General features: G+C 38.1%; 1 protein-coding gene and 1 long non-coding RNA gene across 2 annotated transcripts in view; one reads left to right on the top strand and one right to left on the bottom strand.

The window, feature by feature from the left end:
* The first annotated feature begins 2,184 nt into the window (after nucleotides 1-2,184).
* LOC137052093 (hepatocyte growth factor activator) overlaps nucleotides 2,185-21,983 on the top strand; it is a 51,135-nt gene continuing 31,336 nt past the window's right edge. The window contains exons 1-8 of the mRNA XM_067428865.1: nucleotides 2,185-2,560; nucleotides 2,744-2,807; nucleotides 2,902-2,992; nucleotides 11,743-11,816; nucleotides 12,562-12,648; nucleotides 20,084-20,224; nucleotides 21,122-21,253; nucleotides 21,345-21,455. Of these exons, the coding sequence (XP_067284966.1) occupies nucleotides 2,432-2,560; nucleotides 2,744-2,807; nucleotides 2,902-2,992; nucleotides 11,743-11,816; nucleotides 12,562-12,648; nucleotides 20,084-20,224; nucleotides 21,122-21,253; nucleotides 21,345-21,455 (829 nt within the window). The 5' untranslated portion in view covers nucleotides 2,185-2,431. The remainder of the gene's footprint in view (nucleotides 2,561-2,743; nucleotides 2,808-2,901; nucleotides 2,993-11,742; nucleotides 11,817-12,561; nucleotides 12,649-20,083; nucleotides 20,225-21,121; nucleotides 21,254-21,344; nucleotides 21,456-21,983) is intronic.
* LOC137052250 (uncharacterized) lies at nucleotides 14,099-15,470 on the bottom strand. The gene is made up of 3 exons (XR_010899934.1): nucleotides 14,809-15,470; nucleotides 14,607-14,694; nucleotides 14,099-14,495 (listed from the first exon to the last, which is right to left on the bottom strand). It is a non-coding gene; the product is annotated as an uncharacterized lncRNA (long non-coding RNA).

Below are 21,983 nucleotides of genomic sequence, written 5' to 3' on the forward strand. Positions count from 1 at the left end.
TTTTAAGGTACAAGTGGCCGTCACTGGGGCTGTAGCCTTATGGCTACATTTTTGTACCTCTAATTCAGGGTAAGTTCAGTCCTAGAGATTTGATATCCTTAGCTTCAACTCTTCTAAGCCACAGTAAAAAAACTCATTGCTCCCAGCATGCAGTGCAGCATTAAGTCACTGTTGTTGTGATTCATATGCTGATTCTTGATATCTATGTGCGTCTAAACTTTTCCTCTCTTAGAATGTAAAAATAATAATAATAATAATAATTTTTAGAACATCTAATTAAACGGCCTAACTAAAGGAAACACTGATCTCCATAATGGTGACTTTTTCAATAAAACATCATAATCTAAACCTCTGTTAATTATCAATAAGAGCATAGATGTCTTTCAAGATTGGAACCAAACTCTGCAGGACAGCGGCTCACTAGGACTGAACTGAGGAAAACAATGGTTGAGTGTTTTCAATGAAATGACGAAGTGACCAACATCGAAAGGGATTTTTATTTTATGCAAATGACAACAGAATTTTCCGAGGCATCGAGACCCACTTTAAATTAGGTGGCCTTAAATACTATTTACTTACATTTTAATTAATCATTTGATACAATGCACTAATTGGATACAAGGTCATTAACTTACAAATGCCCACATGCCTTCTCTCAGCCATCTACTTTAAAGGGTTAGTTCACCCAAAAATGGGTCAATGATTCGGATCGCCAATGTCACGTGATTTCAGCAGTTTGACACGTGATCCAAATAATTCAGATTAATTTTTGGACCAAAATGTATTTTCGATGCTTCAAGAGATTCTAATCAACCAACTGATGTCACATATGGACTACTTTGATCATGTTTTTATTAGCTTTCTGGACATGGACAGTGCAGTGTACATAGACTGCATATGATCTGGGACTAAAATATAAAATATCTTAAACTGTGTTTTAAACTTACGGGTGTGGAACAACATTAGGGTGAGTCATTAATGCATCCCTTTAAAGCTTCATATATATATATATATATATATATATATATATATATATATATATATATATATATATATATATATATATATATATATATATATATATATATATATATATATATATATATTTATTTATTTATATATATATATTAGGCCTTATATGCAGTTTTAACTGTCAAACCATACCTTTCTGAAGACAGTTCTATCTGAACAGCAGCAAATGAAATGGCACAGTGCAGTTTATTAACAATTTTAGTAATTGAAAAAATAAATTTACTTGGAACTTATCTTTGTCTTTGAAACAACTGCTGCTGTGAACAGATTATCATACACTGTTGCTGTTCATGTGACCTTCTTCCCAAAAAAGCTATATGTGTTGAAACCCTGGGGCTAAGTTGTCAGTGACGTCATTGCTTTAAATCCAGCCGGTTTTGGCAGAAAGCAAACTAAGCAAAACGGCAAATAGAAGCACAAAGGCCAGACGACATGCTTTCATTTAAGAGCATTTTTGACTTTCACTTCCAAACACTGTCACACCCAGACAATCCCTTAATGCAGAGTAAACACACATATTTCCTCACATCTTCACCCGACTGTGAATGATTTGTCTGTGCTATTCCTGAGCTTTAAGGAAGTGTGTGCTGTCTGCAGTGAAGACACAGGGAATGGAAATCCACCTTAAAAGAACATGCGACACTGTGTAGAATTATAGACAAAAAGGTTTTGCATTATTTGACAAAAATAAGCAGAGAAAAGCTTTTTTTTATTAGTAAATTTAGGTAATTTTATTATAAATTGAGTTGGTTATTAAACATCAATTACGTGATTATTAGGGTATTATTATTATTATTATTTATTTTAGCTCATTCTGATGTGGAAAGCTTCTAATTCTGCTCTAATTTAAAGCTCGTGTTCTTTACTTTAATTATTTTTTATTATATTTGTATAATTATGACTACTACAGCTATTATTACATATATCTGTTTCTCAGTACCCATGGTTCCTTTTTTATGTCCTTTGTTACACACATATGCGGAGGAATTCAGCTTTTGCTCTGAATGTAGTTTCGGTCTACGCATGATTAACTTCATTCATCTGAACGTGACGCGCCGCGCAAAACTCTCCCTGTTTTACCTATCGTGTCTCTCGCGGCGCAACATCACTCGTGGGTGGATTCAGTTGTCACCACTGACAACAACCCCTAAATCAAAGCATGAGGATCGGTATTACATCACAAGCTGCTGGGCTGGGTCTGTCCACTCCGCCAGGTGTAATCACAGGCTTGTCTCGTGGGAACTCCCTTGAAGAGGCTTTTCCTGCGGTGAGCTTTTACGCATCCATCGCCCCGGGATATAATGGATGAATGCTACAGATGACACTTGCGTTTGGGACACTCTCTGAGTTTATTTAGTGATTTTTTTTTCCCCTGGTGAAACGTGTCCAAAGATCTGCCATGCAGAGAACACTTCGTTCAAACATATCTTGCTTGGATTTTTCTGTGTTTTCTCCAGTTCTGACTCGTCGAGACTTTCTTCTGCTGCTATGTCTTATTTTATTGCCCTGTTTGCAGTCTGCTGGATCGGTGAGTGTTCCATGAGTTTTAGCTGAATGTTAGTTATTTGGGATACGTCTTGGCAAAACTTATCAAACTTATCTCTCTCTCTCTCTCTCTCTCTCTCTCTCTCTCTCTCTCTCTCTCTCTCTCTCTCTCTCTCTCTCTCTCTCTCTCTCTCTCTCTCTCTCTCTCTCTCACTCTCCCTCAAAGCGCAAGCAGCCACCTGGTATTGAAATTTTAGTGTCCGGACAGTCTAACACTGTAATTCAGAAAGGTATGAATGCTCTTCAATTGCTAACAGTCCTCAAAAAACAGCTTCTGTTTCTAATAACTGTTGGTTCATGGGTTTGGATGTGTGTGTGCTTTAGTTCTCACAACAGATGGCAAAGAGTGCAAGTTTCCTTTTCGCTTTGGTGGGACGATTTATCACCAGTGTATCTCTGACTATAATGGGGTCTGGTAAGTGCTAACACACATGCACAACATGTACACATTCAATGTCCCAAACCATTTTCTTCCAAAGAGAAATAACCCTTAATCCACTGACCATCAAACATCAGCTTTTACTTTAACCTCAGTAAATACCTAAAGTGATCTCAAACCCTAATACAACAGCTCGTACACAGATGCCTTAATCGAAACCAGACCTACAAAGAATCTGCATGCCTAGAATGTGTTTGTTTATTAAATAGTTTGGCTAATTTAATGTTTTCGCTTACCGATGATAGTGTAGTACTCTGTTCCATGATTAGTACCCTTCTACATGTTTCAACAAATTAGCATAACCTGTAATCAGGGCCCAATTGTTCAAAAAGTTTAATCTAGATCAGAATAATCTGGATTTGGAAATCCCATGGATCAGGTAATCTGTTTTACTTTTGTGCTGATTTTTCAAAGCAAAACTGGATTGGACCATCCTAATCCAGATATGCACTTTTTCAGATGATCAAATCTGGATTATAGTGCTCTGCGGAGCCCCTAAAGTGACATAGTGATGGAAAAAATATGAGACAGGTTAACCTCTTAAAGGTCCCGTTCTTTGCGATTCCATCTTTCAAACTTTAGTTAGTGTGTAATGTTGCTGTTAGAGCATAAATAATTGTAAAATTATAAAGCTCAAAGTTCAATGACAAACGAGATATTTTATTTAACAGAAGTTCCCTTTCAAAGCCTACAGCGAACGGCCGGTTTGGACTACAGCAGGAAGTGCAGGGATGTAATGACTAGAACCGTTTGTTGACTAACCCTCCGCCCACAAGAACACGCAAAATAGGGGGCGTGGTCTTGTTGCTCGTGGAGAAGAGCGCGCATTCAGCGCTTGCATCTCCTAGTTATGGTAAGAGGCGGCACCTTTCTGGGCAAAAAAGTGTGCTAAGCTGCTGTCCAATAACACGGGAAGCCCTGAACCAATCAGAACTCGTTATGTATTTCTAAAGGAGGGACTTCATAGAACAAGTAAAACATCAGGCCGTTTTTAGGACAGAGGAAACAGCGCTGTACAGATAAGTAAATTGTGTGAAAAATACTATGTTTTTTTACACGTGAAACATGAACTCATGTTATATTGCACACTGTAAACATAATCAAAGCTTTGAAAACACGCAAAGAATGGGACCTTTAAACTCAGAGGGCTTTGTACAGGGACAGGAATGGCATCGTCATGTATATACTTCCCATTTTAAATGTCTGTGGAGGAGCTATGATGTCATATGTGGTACCATTTGAAAGCTTAGTCTCTACTTTCAGATATGTATCACTTTGGCATTTGTTTTACACAAAGTAATGTATTTACACTAAATTACCCTGGTGCGATTTCCGCCTCACCAGGGGGGTCATCCCTTCAGACCCATTTGAATAAATCTGTCATACAACATGACACAGACAAACTTCTTTTATCCACTATTTTCTGTAATTTAGTGGAAATAGCCCTAGAGCACACAGGGCCTGAGTTTCACACTTTCAAAAATGAATTTATGGAGAGAAAAAAAAATCTAAAAGCGCCTACTTTTTGGGGGGGTTATTACAGCTTAGATAACATTACATGTTTATCACTTTTAGCAGTGTTTTAAGTAACTTCAGAGGGTTTCCTATAAAATGACACCAACATTTTCAACCTAGACAACGGTATGTGTGTATGGGAAGCATATCAATTTGGGTAGGCCAAAATATTTCAACGGTTTTGCGTTCTCTGAGTCGTTTTACCTTAGAAATTTTGCATAAATTTGTTCCTGAAATCCACCCTTCTGCTGGGATCAGTATAATCCAGATTTTTTTATGGGATCAAAGGTATCCTAATCTTAAAAGGTTTTGAACAACAAAAACTAGAGATCTAGTTTGAGCTTGGTACAGTTTAAACACGCATCCTTAACCATCTTAACAATTTTAATATTGTATTGCATTTTGTTTCTGAAATCCACGCTGAATCCACCCCATCAGGATCTGTATAATCCTGATTATTTGGATCAATGTTTTCCCAATCCTTTTGGAGCAGCATATACTGAAGGTTTGATCCAGATCAAAATCAAGACTGGATTACTTGCTAACATCTAGCCATGCCCTTACTAATCCAAACCCACATCCTTAAAGAGTTTAAACCACATTGTACCATCAACCAAAATTTACAACCCAGCCCTAATTCTGATGTAACCAGTAATAATAGTGCAAACTCATCTGCATCTTGAGTAACCATTACCAAACCCAGTCATCTGTTCCCTTAACCCTTGACTTAGTTTACTAAAAAATGGTCTTGTGCCATCTTTTCCATCACTCTTTATGTTTCCTCTGTCAGTGAGTGGAGCAGATCAGATGGCTACACATACCAATGTGATAAACCGTTATAAACATTGAGAAAGAGTGAGTTTTATCAGGCAGAGAGATCAGGCCTGTGATGAAAGATCAAGGAGGCGGTGCGGTTATTAATGTCACTGCTGCTGAACAAGTGTGTGCAGATCTCCATATGGAGCAACTCTTGAGTGAGTTTTACTACATAAATATGGAGGAGGGTTTGCTTGTGGCTGAGTGTTGTGAGACACAGTGTATTTGCTTCAAGCAATGCCAAAAACGGAGAAATAGTACTTTCATATTCTTCCAAACCCATGTGCCATAATTTATTTTTGTGGAAACCAAAAGGAGAATTTTGAAGAATTGATATGCATCTTTTTGACATTTATTGCCATTTAGTGAAGTCGAAATTGAAGTCATTCAAGAGGGAAACATATGCACTGAGTTAGTGAGTTGCTCTTAAGAACCAGATTAGTCTGATATTCATTAACTCCATTTAATCAGCTCAAAATAGTGATTTGTTCACATCTTCAAATCTTGGCTTTTTGGTCGATCTGTTACATCATATGTTACAAAAAGTTAACATAGCATAATCAAAAAGAGCTTTATTTGTAGTAACAGTAATACAGAATTTTCCCCACCATACAATGTATTTTTAAATGAACTTCACGGACAGGACTCAAGTATTTTTACTTTCCAAGTAATTTTGTTTTTCAAGTATATGTTCTTTATCAGTGTTCTTCTTTGAAAAACCTTTACTCCACAACATTCCAAAACATAATATTGTACTTTTTTACAACAATACATTTCATATTGAATATCATTTAATACTTAAAGGGTTAGTGTAATAACGTTCGAGATGGGAAGGAAGGAGACGGGAACCGGCGAACATTCAACAACTTTTATTAAATAAACAAAACAAAAGTAAACCGCGGGCAGCCCCTCACTGACGAATGCCCGCACACACATAAACAAAACTCAAAGTAAAGTCCAGGCCTGGTCCTCTCTCGTCCTTGACTGGTGTCGCTCGTCCTTAAATGCCTCCGAACTCCCTCATGAGAGGACTCGAGACCGGTGTGGCTCGCAGGCTCTCACTCGCTCCTCCCATGTCCTTTGGTCGTTCACCTCGCCACATACCCCCATAGCCCCTCGCAGGCCGAGGGGTACACCTGAGACTGCTCCTACTCCCCCCTGGGGGGCCCAATCTCCACGTCTCACGCGTCTACGATATGGGTGGACGAGACGAGAGAAGCGGGAGATGGAGGCCGAGCGACAGGACGAGAGAGTGGAGAGAGGAAAAATAAAAAATAAAATCTGGTCCGGTTCCCCGACACACTGCCACTCGGTCCTCACCAGCCGAGAGGCTCTTCCTCGCAGTGCCATGCGATGGTGGTGGACGCCCGGTGGACGGCCCGATCCTCCTCTGCCCCCTGGCGGCCGGCGGTGGCTCCTCCGATTGAGGGCAGTCGGCAGCGAGTCCCGTGCTCCCTGCTCCTCCCCATCATGGCGGACGGCAGCAGACTCCGGCCCACGGCAAATACCGACGACTCCTCCGCTCCCTCCAGGACGGCCGCCACCCCACCTTGACCCAGGGGCACAGCAGCGAGCTCTCCGTCCCACCGGTCTTCACCCGCTCCAGTACCACCGCCTCAGGCAGCCTCTCACGGTCCTTCCCCATCCGCGCTGCCCGAACTCCTCAGCACCGCGATCCCCCTCAGCTGCGAGGGCTCTTCGACAGCGTGTCCCTCCTTCCTCTCGGGTTTCGGCACCAATGTAATAACATTCGTAGATGGGAAGGAAGGAGGCGGGAACCAGTGAACATTCAACAACTTTTATTAAATAAACAAAACGAAAGTAAACCGCGGGCAGCCCCTCACAGACGACTGCCCGCACACACATAACAAACCATAAACAAAACTCAAGGTAAAGACCAGTGCCCGGTTGCATAAAACACTTTAAGTGAAAATTTCCCTTAAGATCACCCTTAGGTTTCCCTTAAACTTAAGGGTGTTGCATAAAATAACCCTTAAGTGTCACTTAAGGGTTTATTAAACTGAAACGTCATAAACCCTTAGAATTATCCTCAAATGTCTATTTTTCACTTAAGTAATCCCTTAAAAACCGTTAAGTGTTGCATAAAGCCCCTTAACTGTCATTTTACTAAGTATAGTTTAAGGTTAGGAAAACTTTACCTTAAGAGTTGACGAACATTAATGAGAAAAAAATAGCTGAGTTTATTGATCCTGTTGAAGACGTAAATGTGCCAAAGCGAATTTTTCGCGATAGAGAGAGAATCCTCTGGACCATCTTAGCGATGAAAAACTGCTTCGCGAATATAGATTTGATCGCCGCGGGAAATATGAGATCGCTAACAAACTGGAAGGCAATCTTGATCATGTTACCCAGCGCAACCACTCACTACCCTCTGTGTTACAGTTGCTTATAGCACTTCGGTTCTTTGCAACTGGGAGTTTCCAGTCTGTAGTGGGAGATGTTTTCCATGTTCATAAATTGTCAGTTAGTAGAGTTATTCACCGGGTTGCCGGGGCTCTCGGCCGTCATTTAAGCCAAACTGTGACATTTCCATCGCGTGTTGAACTGGATGCCATTCAAACCTCTTTTTTTTCGGAAAGCGGGGTTTCCTCGAATAAGTGGTGTAATTGATGGCACACATGTCAGAATTCTCCCCGCACGCATGAAGATCAGTATGTTAACAGAAAAAATTACCATTCTGTTAATGTGCAGCTAGTGTGACCATCTGTGCAGAATTAGAAATGTTGTTGCATCATGGCCAGGGAGTACACTCTAGGATTTTGACAGAGAGCTATAGCCTATTAACTTTAAAAAGTTGAAAATTAAGTAAAAACATATAGGCTATTGTCAACTTATTGATCATATTTTTTCAATGTATTAAAATGTATTTTGACTCGTTGATAATTATGGTCATCGTTTGATCCTAGGAAAGATACAACAATGCGTTGACACACACACAGTCTATAATTGAGAGGACGATCGGACAGCTCAAACGCAGATTTCACTGTCTCCACAGCAAGCTGCGCGTTGAGCCTCCAAGGGCCTGCAAAATTATTGTCGCCAGCGTTGTTCTTTTTAACATGTCAAAGATGTATTGTGAAGAGGGAGATGATGTCGAAGAAGAGGCTCAAGAAGCAGAAGCAGAAGAGGCTCATGAAGAAAATCAACAAGATTTTCAACGGGCTGGATTTGTTGTCAGAGATGCCATCGTAAATGCATTATTTAATTAGTTTAGCTAGTAGCCTATGGACAATAGTCATAAATATAAATAAATAAAATATAAATAAATAAATCATAAATAAATACAAAACCTGTCAGATCTGTCATAAAAAAAATATTCGTCAATTGATGTGCATTTTATTTTTCCTTCACTTTGTAGCTGCATTAGTTTGTTATTAAGAATGAAGTTGTAAAGGTCTTGATTTTCCTTCTCCTTTTTAAGTTTTTCGATCTCTAATTGCAGTTTTGTCTTCTGTAGGATGTCTCTTTGCAGTTCTAGCACTTTTTCTCTTGTCGCGGCTGGAGAGGATATTTGCGTCTTTCTGCAATTCACAAGTGTTTTGAAGGAATAATGAAAAAAATCTAAAAATTATATCGAGGCTGTTCTAAGTAAAATTAACAATAGACTAAAATAATTGTTAACAAAGAAGCAATAAAACCTCACTTTGCTGCATGGTTTGGCGTGCTGCTGGCGCTCTGCCGGTGTTGAAGCTGATTTTTGCTGAGAAGGTCTAACGTGTGAAACAAATAACGTTACCAAGCATAGTATTTTATTTTGTCGTGATCTTCAAATCGTTTATCCTCAGCAGTGATCATTTTTATTTGATTTAAGACAATAATGTTCTCTCACTCCGTGTAATATTCCTCTTGTTGAATCTTAGCTTCACTCTCTAATGGATCCTGCACACTGTGCGATTTTTCAAAATCCTTTGCAAATGTCCCTTGTCAGACTGTACGAACATGATCGCCATGTAACACTGTAAGATCTCAGTTGACATTAATGTCAGACTGCGCGATAGTGAAGGCGCGCTAAAAACGGACGCGCGCTAGAAAACTCACCCGGAGTTTTATATCATCAATGAGTGACGCGTTCGGTGACAGTGAGCTGCATTACACGCGGGACTGAAATGCTGGCTACAAAGAAATCTCTAGCTCTCGTTTTGGTAATAGTTTGTCTTAAAAAAACGGAGATATTTGACTGTCGTCGTAGGAGAAGTCACACTGCAGGATTGTGTGCCAAATCTTCTGACACTGCCAGAATTTCGTCTGAGGCAAAATTTGATCGCAGCGCTCATTAATCGGCTGCCGGTGAACATGTCAAACTAATGACCAAAGACGTCAGATTTTAGCCTAGGATCTGAGGAATCTTTTAGGATTTGCTAAATTTGACCCAGACGGCCAAATCGTGGCCAAAATCGCACAGTGTGCTTAACCCGCCAGCGTAGCGTGTCTATGGCAACAATAGAATTTTATAACGGTAAAACCTGGGTCGCAGTCGTGAAACACTTAGCGGTGTCCCTTACCTAAGAGAACCGTTTAAGGGATTATTTGCAACACCCTTAAATCATTAACTTAGATAAGGGGAAATCACGCCTTAAGTATCATACTTAAGGGAAAAACTTAAGGTGTTTTATGCAACCGGGCACAGGCCTGGTCCTCTCTCGTCCTTGACTGGGGTCGCTTGTCCTTAAATGCCCCCGACTCCCTCATGAGAGGACTTGAGACCGGTGTGGCTCGCAGGTGACGCTCCTTCGCAATCACGTCGCTCCTCCCATGTCACTGGCTCGTTCACCTCGCCACAGTTAGTTCACCCAAAAATGAAATTGATCTAGACCTTCATAAGTCAGGCAATGGCTACAAGAAAATAGCCACTCGCCTTAACTTGCCTGTATCTACAGTCAGAGGAATCATTAAGAAGCTTAAAACTGGAACAGTGACAAACAAGGCTGGAAGAGGTCCCAAGTTTATCTTGCCACAATGCACAGTGAGGAGGATGGTAAGAGAAGTAAAAAAAAATGTCCTAAGCTCACTGTCACAGAATTGCATCAAAGAGTGGCATCTTGGGGTCATAAAGTCTCCAAAACAACCATCAGATGCTCTTGCCAACAAGCAGTTTGGAAGGCATGCAAGGAAAAAAAACTTTTCTCACTAACACTCACAAACGTAAACATCTGGAGTTTGCTAAGCGGTACTGGGACTTCAACTGGGATCGTATGCTTTGGTCAGATGAGACTAAGATTGAGCTTTTTGGCAACAGACACTCTAAGTGGGTCTGGCTTAAAACAAAAGATTAGTATGCCGAAAAGCACCTCATGCCCATCGTGAAGTATGGTGGAGGATCTGTGATGCTGTTTCTCTTCCAAAGACCCTGGGAACCTTGTTAGGGTGCATGGCATTATGAATGCTTTGAGCTACCAGGACATTTTAAATAAAAACCTGATGGCCTCTGCCAGAAAGCTGAAGATCCAAAACATGTTGTAAAATCTACACAAAAATGGTTCAGCAGTCACAAACTCAAGGTCCTCCCATTGCCATCTCAGTCCCCAGACCTTAACCCATTCGAAAACCTGTGGGGCGAGCTAAAGAGGAGAGTGCATAAGAGAGGACCCAGGACACTATGATCTAGACAGATCATGCAAAGAAGAATAGTCAAAGATCCCTCTCTTTGTGTTCTCCAATCTTGTGAAATGTTATAGGTGTGATGTTTTCCCCACCAAAGAATGTACTTTTGAAAGGTTGGATTTTTCTCTTTTTTTGCATTTGGGTTCTATGTTGTTTAAAAAAAAAAGATTTTTTCGAAGTCCATGACCACATCTTAAACAGGGGTGTCAATAATTGTGAAGGGCACTGTAAGTCCCGTTGTGTGTTTGCCGTGCTCAGCTCCTCATACTACAGTAACTATAATAACCGCATTCATGACCATGATTTCTCCCTGAGTCCTATTTTCCACTGGCTGTGAGGTGAAGACTATATGTCCCAAGATTCTGAGCTCAAACTTCGTCATCAAACTACACCTTTGTTTTGAATAGGCGCCCTCTAGCACATGGAAAAATTACATAGTGCAGATTTAAGTGGCCTTTTTGATATTGTATTATCTGTGGTAGATGCTATGTTCATCCTCATTGCAGGTAAACTCATATTTTTTGTAGACATATCTGTTTTTACCTTTCTTTTTTTTTAAATGTTTGTTAAGATTAGGGGAATTTCATGCAATATATCCACGTTGGTGTTTCCCTAATGCGTCATTTTACATTTAGAGCTGTAAATGATCCATTCAGATAAGATTAGCTTTGTTGGATATCCACCACTGTTTCAGATTCTAACTTCCATCTTTATGCCGTCTTGAGTAATTCAGATGTGTGTCATGCTCATTGTGTTTTCAATTTGACTTGTAGGTGTTCTCTCACACACAACTTTGACCGTGACCATAAACGGGGATTCTGCAGTTCACCCACACGACTGTTTAGTGGTAAGAAATCATTTTTTTCTCTCTCATGTAAACTGTCTTGTCAAAAGTCATAAGATTTAGCTTTAGCCGTTTAATGGTATTAGATATCTCATCTACAGTATTTGCTGTAAAAAATAATTCAGTCAGAGAAAGCAAACAGTCAATTTGTTGCCAAGTAAAATCAAAATATGTAATGTTGAAAAAAACATGGAGTAAATAACAGTAAAACATGTGCATGTCATAACCATGACATGTCATTCACAAGTATTAACTAAATGAATAAAACAAAGGATTGTATATGCATTTTACAGTAAATAGTAAATAGTGATATATACCTCCATCCATATATCTCTAGAAAAGATACAACTAACTTTAATATGTATTCTTAAAATACAAAGGCTTCCGTGAACATTAATACTGATGCATTAGTTCACAGTCCACTTCTCACTTTAAACCAGCTGCTTATTAGCATTAATATTATATTAATATATTATAATATATTAATATAATATTAATATATTAATATAATAGGCTGTTTTTATTACTAATATTATTGCTGTCTAATATTACTAGGCTGTTGTTATTCATATTATTCGACATCCCTTCGACATCTACCCCGTACCTAAACTTTACCTTACTAACTATTAATAAGCAGTAATTTGGAGTTTGAGGCAAAAGTCATAGTTAATAATAGAGGTAGTCTGAATATAATTTTTTGAGATTTTTGAGAGGAAGGGGAATGAACATATTGTTCTCTCTAATAAAGGCAGGAATCTCGAGAAGCAGCGTCTCACGCGGGCAGGGCTTATATGCGCCGAGAATGGACACTGCAATAGTGATACAAAACACACAGGTATGTAATGTCCCAGTAACAAGCTCCTATATGTCAGAGTATATTCATTTAGATTGATAACAATGGGTAATACGCACTGCATGAAAAAAGGTGTATCCGGACCCGTATACTCCTGTATACACTGTTGAAATTCGGAAGAATCCGGGAGTATACTGGCCGGATAGGTCAAATTCCATGGATCGGTATATATCCGTATACATCCGGAATGATACCAAATCGGATGTATGTTGTGGCCGTATACTTCCATGCTACAGCCATTTGTTGCCATGGCAAGTAATCCCATCAGGTTTTTTCAGGAGACATTTTCACACCTCTGAGGAGCTTTGCCTCCCATCCCCTATTGGCCTTTCAACTCAAACTGGATTGGTTGTTCTTTTAAAACCACTCCCAAAACCCAAACTGCTATTGGAGGACAGGGCACATTGAAAACCCAGTAAAGTGATTTTATTGGTTACTTTTAAAACTTAGCCCACCCAAGGCCTTATAGTTTAGTGATTTGATTGGTTATAGGTCAGCTATGCAGATACTGCTCATACACCATAAACCCCACCCCCTCTCCCCCCAAAGGAAAAATACACACAAAAAACAATTTAGGAAAATATGGAATATTTATTAAGGTACATAAAACATTACCAAGAGCATTTTAAACAAGCAAAAGAATAGGATGGAGAAACAAAAACAAGTGAACAAAATGTATCTAAAAGGGATGAAAATGTAAAGAACAAAAAAAAAAAAAATAAAAAAAATAAAGACATTTAAAAGGAACAAATAAACAATATAAATATAACTATATAAAATAAACATAAGTTAAAATGAAAGGGTAAAAAAGGCATGAAAAATAAAATTAACACAACATATTTAAAAGTTGGCGATATAAAGAAATAAATTCACAGTGTATCTAAAAATGTAACATTATAAAATGAGACAATGCAAAAATGTAAACATTATAAAATTAGAACCAGAATGTTAAAAAAGGTTATATAATATACATAAATGTTCTAAGTAAACAATAAAAATAAGTGAAAAAAAAAAAAACTCTCAAAGAGCATTGTAAACATATATTATAAAATGAATGGGGGGAAAAAAAGTGAGCAAATTCTATTTAAAGGACGGCGATGTAAAGGAATAAAAGAAAAAAAATGCATATAATATATGTTCTAAGTAAACAATATATATAAGTGGAAACATTTCCAAAGAGCATTGTAAAAATACATTATAATGATGCACTGATGATGTGACGTGTAGCGTGGGTCAGCCTCTAGTCTGGTTCGTGGCACTTGGCAGAGCGCAGACAACCGTGGTTCTGTTTGGTGGAGACCTCACCATCCACACTGGCCTTCCATCAACAGCATCATCTTCATCAGACATCTGCTCTATTGTTGCGGTCTCTCACAGGTCTCTTTCTGCGTTAGCTTGTACAACCCTGGACCTGGTCTCCAGCAAAACATGACAGTAATTTAACCACTAAAACACAGACTGTGTTTACATGTGCAACAATAATGCAACTATGTATTCTAAGAGTACGGTCTTAATCGCAGGAAGATGCTCACATGACAAGCAGAACTCTTCACTCCAGTTTACATGCAATTTGCATTATTCACTAATGAGTATGGTTATGTCACACTCAGATTTGATCAAAGTATTGGGTTTAATGTATAAGTTTAATCACAATATTGACAAAATCATATCTCCTAAAGAGAAAATAAATGCTTAGCAAGTTTCTTAACTTACCCTTCACTTTTTGACGGTTCTTTGCCATGTTCTTCATAGTGTGTCTTTTTTTGGGCCTTTTCAGGCTGAGCCACAGAATACTTCCTCTGTGGTGTCTCAATATGTCTTGCAACCTGCTAAATAAATCATGAATAATTGTAATACCAATAAAAGTAAGCAAAACAAAGCACACATGGTAAATATTAATATAAAATTACTTTAAAAAATAATACAATCTTTAAGATTACCTTTTACACATTCAGGGTCAACATCTGTAAAAGTTGTACTTAATTCTTCAAAGGAAAATGGTCAAAGCGAGGTTGTGTGATGACTATTCTGGGGGGAAAAGTTGCAGTTATAATTAATGAAATTCGGTTTTGGCATTTCAAATCCATATGACGTTAGAAGTAGGTTAACCTAACATTTACAGTATACAATAAGCAGTCTTACCCAGTTTGTGGATCGTATTTGTGTGGGCTGTTCTCTGAATTGGGTTTCACACAAAGGCACCTTACAGATTCCTGTAAAGTTTGAAATTAAAATGCGTTTAAACGGATTCACAATCTGCAAGAACCACAATATTTTCAAGTTTGAATAAGATGGCCATCAAAGTAACCGCTGGAGACAAAACACATAACGTTATTAGGCTAACGTTAATTGTAAGCCAACTTTGGTTTACAGGCACATTATATTACAATAACTGAACTTACCTCACGTTAAGTGCCCTTTTAAATCTTTTCACAATGTTGTTAGGCTCTTCCTGTAAGTTAGTCCGTGCTGCTCATACTTTTGCTCGAGAGAATAAAGACGCTGGAGAGCCTCTTGGAGAAGATCAGCCTGTTCATGCTGTGCAGATATTAAAGTAGTAAGCTGACGAGATATAGCATTCTGGCCGGAGATCAGCTGCTTCATCAAGGCATTCACAGTAACTGGGCTTGAGCTTGAGGCTGCTTGTCCTTCTTTGTTCAGTGGAGTAGAAAAACTAAGGTTCCTTTTACTCTCCATATTAAATCTGTCGAAAATGATCGATTCCAAATCTCAACCAAACACCAAAAAAAAAAAAAAAAATCCGTTCTCTGTACTTCCGGAAACAATGCGGAGGTTTCAACTTTCGCGCGCATGAAACAATACACTACTATTGGGTGTGCCTCCGTCCCCACCTGTATTGTGAGTGGTTGATTTCAAACCTCAAAACGCCCTCTCTTTGGCGCGTGTTGTTTGCTTGCTAATCCCCACTCAAACCACGCCCTCGGTATGACGCGTCGCAGGTGTATCTTTAATTTGGTGCAAAAATATGATTCTGGACATAATTATCTATCAACATGGAAGGACAACCACCTGTTGATAATAATACGAGAAAGAGAGCTCGGCGGTTTTGCGACCACTGCAACGAGAATGTTTCACATGCATATTTTTATCTTCACAAAAAAAAGTTTTTTTTCACAATGGAGCGATTACAGGTGAGACAAATCACAGCACAGAGCTGGAAGTGAGTGCATGTGATGAACTTCATCCAGCCGAAACTGTGGACTGTGGACTGGGATGATGCTGGTATTCATTTTGGTAAGTTACTGAACATTTTTTTTTTAAGTAAAACCAAATGACAAGTAAAATAAGATGGTGATCATCAGCATTTGGTTTATATATTTACTGATGTCTTGCAGCATTACACTGATGTTCATGATCTGCTTTGGTTAGAGTTGACACACAATAGTGATTTGCTTGTTTTCAGAATGTAGTAAGTTTGTGTTTTTTCCAGTATAGGCATAAGTCTTGTTAATACATTGTAACTTTTATTTATTACAAATTTGGTCATAGCTGTATTTGCTGAACATTTAAATCATGATGGGCCATTCATAACAATAACTAAAGTTATTTGGATAAACTATTACGAATGGCCCATTAACATTTCTATGGCCCATCATGACCTGTACACATGCTGTACTGTAAAGTGCATGATATGTGATTCTAAGGGATTTTAGTAAAAAGCTGCTAACTTTAAGATAATGCTAGACAAATGCATAGCTCCAGCCATTAACCAATTGGTGTTGTGATGTTTCACTGTTTAAACTAAATCTTTGTATTTAGCTTGTGTATGTAAATTTGTGTGTAGCTAAAATCGTTGTATTGTTCTTTAATTGTTACAGGGGACATTGAAGTCCAAGAGCAATTTGATTTCTGCATATTTGAAGAAACCAAGCATTTACATGAGAACCAAGATTCAGCAGATCTGAAGGCAAGGCTCCTTACATTTAAATTGATGCACACAGACAGATGTGTATTGTTACACTTCTATTAATTTTTTCTAAAAAAAAAAAAAACTCTAACAAATGTCTTTTTTTGAAGAAGAAGAAGAAGAAGAAGAAGAAGAACGCAATGAGCTGCTCAGGCTTTTCTTGGAGCTCAGTGAAACGTCTTCAGATGATGACAGTGACCATGAAGAGCAACATGTCTTTACAGATGGTCAGCACAGTGAACATTTGGATTTTAAAGATGACAAACCTGAAGAAGATAATGACAATAGAGACAGCTCTGCTTTATTACTTGTAAAGCTATTAGCAATAATGCTTTTAACCTGGCAAGCATTGTTCAACATTTCAGACAATGCCATCACTGCACTGCTGCTATGCCTCAGACAAATGATGGCTCATTGGAAATATTCTCAGTGTTGATTGGTGTCTCCTGGGTTTGCCACTGTGGCCTTTGCTTTACTCAGTTGGGGACACACAAACTATAACACTAAATTTATGATCTAAGTTATTCAACTAAATATACAAATAAAATGAATTAATTAGGTCTTATTTAAATTTATAAACTATAATATTGATCTGCCAACATTGTTGACCCTACAGCCAACTAAAATTTTGTTGCAATACTGTCTCGTTTGACACTGTGAGGCTAATTTGAAACAATCGTCATTGTAAAAGCGCTATATAAATAAAGTTGATTGATTAATGCAATTTGCTGGTATGATTCCCAAGACTTTATATTAACTAAGAAAATATACCAGTACGACAACTTCACTGAATATGCTGTCTGTCCAAAAAGATGATAAGCTTCAATGGCAAGGAATATCTGTACCCCAAACTAACCTATTGTTACAAGAAAGTAACTCAGTCATTAGAGACCTTGGTAAAAAAGACCTGGGTTTTTTAAAAAGAGAGGCGTGGAGAGAAAAACAAATTCTTGGACGAACCAGTCCTAGACCCAAATGCAGAGCTGCGTGCTGGAGTCATTAAGAGATTTCTTATAATCAGTGTTAAAAACTAACACACGTCCTATACGCCATGTTGTTGCAAAGGTTTCGTGGTTGCACCCTCATCCAGACAGATGTTTCTTTGGGAACCCTGTGGAGGTATTGGACACAGACTGATTGTGCAGCAGCGTTCCTACCTGTGGAACGTATTGCAAGGAGATGTGTACTAAGTACATACATTGTGCAGTTAAGTCAGACAAAAGAAAAGGTATCAGCCATAATTCCCATTTGCACAATGTTTGAGATTTAGTTTTTTTTAGTGTTTTTAAAGCCATGTTTTCATTATTTCACATTAATGTACATTCCTTTTTATTAAATGTTATTGTTATTAACTGCATTTTGTAAAACTTAACAATAAATGTGTGTTATTCTAAAAAGGTTGGTTAATTTTCCTTTATTTGTTCCATTTAATTCCTTAATTTAAATACTCTGTTTTTGTGACTATATGTTCGGGGTGTTTATTTTGTAGTGTTTTTTTTTTAAACTTTGATTAAGAGTCATAATTCTCAATCCTGAAGTCCTCCCCGGCCACCCCTCCCTCTGAGAACAGCCAGCACCTCAGTGTCATTAACATATGAAAGGCCTTCTTCACACCTAACAGTCACCAGTCCTAGCACCTAGCAGTGTTTCAGCTGTATATTTCCGTGAAATTTCACGGATGCCTGTATATGTCCGCATATGTGAGGTTTCCGGGTGTATCTTGAAATATACTGTTCCGTGTTACTCTGATCCGCTTTTTCCCACATACGTCCGGTAAACCTCAAATTACACAGGAGTTTACCATGCCCGGATAATGCCGTATTCCAGGGTTTTCATGCAGTGACGCTTGCTGCAATATTACCGGTGTTCAGGCATAACACCGGTTACATCGCTTGCCCGCTGTGGCACCCCAGCCAGCACTCTCACACACACACACACACACACACACACACACACACACACACACACACACACACACACACACACACCATCGTTTTAATATTTTATAGTAAAAATCATTTAGTTCAGTAGAGAACAGATTAACTACAAATAAAAACTGAACGTGCCGCGTGAGGGCTCTTCCACATCGGGGTCCGAGTCTCTGCTGGAAAAACCCGTGTTTGGACTCATTAGATATGAGGGGAGAAGCATATGATCCGTTCATCAAGTTCATCAAGGACTTGATGAACGAATGACTCAAAGACTCGAGAGAGAGAGAGAGAGAGAGAGAGAGAGAGAACTAATATTTTCTGTTTCCGGACGCATGTATTTATGAGGCTATATATATATATATATATATATATATATATATATATATATATATATATATATATATATATATATATATATATATATATATATATATATATATATACACACTGTAAAAAATTATTTAGAAAAAAAAGTTACCTGGTTGCCTTAAAATTTTGAGTTCATTGAAATTGAAATTTTGAGTTAATACAATGAATTTTTTTTGAGATTCGACAACCTTTATTAAAATATTATTAAAAGATTTTTTGAGCATATTGGGTAATTGTGTGTGATTTATTTCTGATGATGCAGTGAAACATGCCAAATAGTGCTATTTTCATGATTTATCGATTTTTTTTGTGGTTCAGATACAAAAATATTTTGAGTTTCTATTTATTAAACAAATTTCCTTCATTGTATCAACTCAAATTTTTAATTTCAATAAACTCAAAATTTTAAGGCAACCAGGTTACTTAATTTTTTAAGTTAAACCAACAAAAAACAACCCAAATTTTTACAGTGTATATATATATATATATATATATATATATATATATATATATATATATATATATATATATATATATATATATATATATATATATATATATATATATATATATATATATATATATATATATATAAAATACCTAACCTTCCTTAGTATGTGGTCTGTAGTCTGCAGTAAACATTTCTTGCTTCTGGATGGATTTAGGACTAAAACTGTGGGTTTACCAGGATGTTTTACTTTCAGAGAGAGGTGTTTATGTCAATGCATAAATGACACACTTTGTTTGTATGACGCAGACCTCTATGTTTATAACAGCAGATGCACAGAGTTTGTTTTCAAACGCGTGCTGTGGTTCAAACCTGTGTCTGTGTATGCTCACGATATGCACTTCTTTTTTTTTTGAAAGGTTGCTACTCTTGGTAGTTCTGGCTTATTTGCTTCCCTATACAATACATTTTTAAGCTTAATTATCAATTTAATTTACCTCAAAAAGTGCTGTGAGTTTGAATGGGCAGAAATGCTTCTCTACTATATGCACCTATAACTGTGTTCTGTAGTGATGGGTGAGAGTAATGCAGACTGCATTTGTTTATGATCTGGGAAACAGATACTGTATATGACTCGTTGACTCATTCAAGGTTTGAGAATGAGCAAAATCAGCTAACTGATGAATCAGCCCTGCTTTCATGATGATAAGCAAGTTTTTCTTTATGTCATTCACTCCTCAGGATTTCCTCTTCCACATCGGGGTCAGAGTCTCTGCTGGAAAAACCCGTGTTTGAACGGGGGCGTTTGTATCGCCAGCACTAACCTGGATTCATTTGATTGTGTGTGTCCTGATGGCTTTACTGGAGCTCTGTGTAAAGAAAGTGAGTGAAACAGTGAAGTGGCAATATTCACATAATGTTATGATAATTCAGTGTGATTATGGATTATTGGTTATTAATTGCCACTCATATGGCACATAGTGAAGTTATACAAATGCAATGACCTGCTGGGATATTGTTATAAAGCCTCCGCATAATCCCTTGTGGAAAAGACGTGTGCTTTTTTTATTAAATGTGCATTTGTAGTGTACTTTTAAATGATTCATCACACCTTCATAACACACTTAAGTAAACTTTGTAATGTAAATTTGAAATCATGTTTTAAATAATCGTTTGCCATGCTTTAAACAAGTACACTTAATGTATGTTGATGTGTTGACTAACATACTGAAGCACATGTAAAGTATCTGATTATAATTTTAACTGTAGTATGCCATTCCTTACATTTGAAGCCTTTAAGTGTATTCTAAAATGTAATCTTTAGAGATAAACAAAAATATTAACTGCACTATGAAAATATACAGTAACTTTCAAAAGTAAATGTTTCAAGAAAAAATCCCATTTAATTCTTGTGATGCAGTAATGATAATTTGTCTAACAGTAATAATGACCAATAATAGTGTACAATCGGTTCCCATCTAAGTAAATACAGGTGTGTGTGTGTGTGTGTGTGTGTGTGTGTGTGTGTGTGTGTGTGTATTAGAGCTTTCTTTTTTCAAGCATTATATCATGTTGTTCTCCATTCATGTGTCGCTCTCTTTTATGTTTTGGAAATTAATCATCTTTAACACTATCACATGTCCTGTGAACCGTGAAGTTTTTGTGCCCTTTCTTTTGTCTGTCATCTGATATTGGTGGAATTGTTTCTTCAGGGTTGATCTGATTGGTGAAAGAGTCCAGAGTGTTTTGTTTTCTGACAGCTAGGGGTTTGTTTTATAGAGAAGTGCTACGAGCCCCTGCGTCTGAAACACTATGACATTGGAGAATCGTGGGGACGGATCTACCAGCGAAGCGTTGAGCTGTGCACGTGCCTTGGCGGAGAGGTTAGCTGCAAGCGTGCACGTTACACGGGTACAACTCACTGAAACTACTGACACCTGATCCCCTGGAGCTACTATTGTTTTTTTTCCTTTTGAACATTGCTTTTTCTGTTTGTGTGTAGTGTGTTTTCGAAATCTCTGTGAAAATGACGGAGTCTGTAGAATGATTGAGGCCACTGGTGAAGAGGTGTGTGGGTGCAAATCAGGATATACTGGACAATACTGTAACATCAGTGAGTACAGACACACACACACACACACTCTCATGCACGCACACACTCCCATGCACGCACACACGCACACACACACATGCACGCACGCACGCATGCACACACACGTCTGGTTCACTATGTTTGTGGGGACTCTCTATAGACGTAATGGTTTGTATACCGTACAAACTGTACATTCTGTCCCCCTAAACTGCCCCTACCCCTACACCTACCCATCACAGGAAACGTTCTGCATTTGCATATTTTCAAGAAAACATAATTTATTATGTTTATGAATCCATTTAAATTGTGGGGACCACTGACTGGTCCCCACAATGTAGGTGATCTCAGGTTTTACTATCCTTATGGGGACATTTGGTCCCCACAATGTAATTTAAACAAGGGCACACACACACACACACCACACACACACACCACACACACACACACACACACACACACACACACACACACACACACACACACACACACACACACACACACGTTGTTTCCATGTTTTATGAGGACTTTCCATAGGCATAATGGTTTTTA

The sequence above is a fragment of the Pseudorasbora parva genome, chromosome 1, assembly GCF_024679245.1.
Source record: "Pseudorasbora parva isolate DD20220531a chromosome 1, ASM2467924v1, whole genome shotgun sequence".
NCBI classification, from domain to species: Eukaryota; Metazoa; Chordata; class Actinopteri; order Cypriniformes; family Gobionidae; genus Pseudorasbora; species Pseudorasbora parva.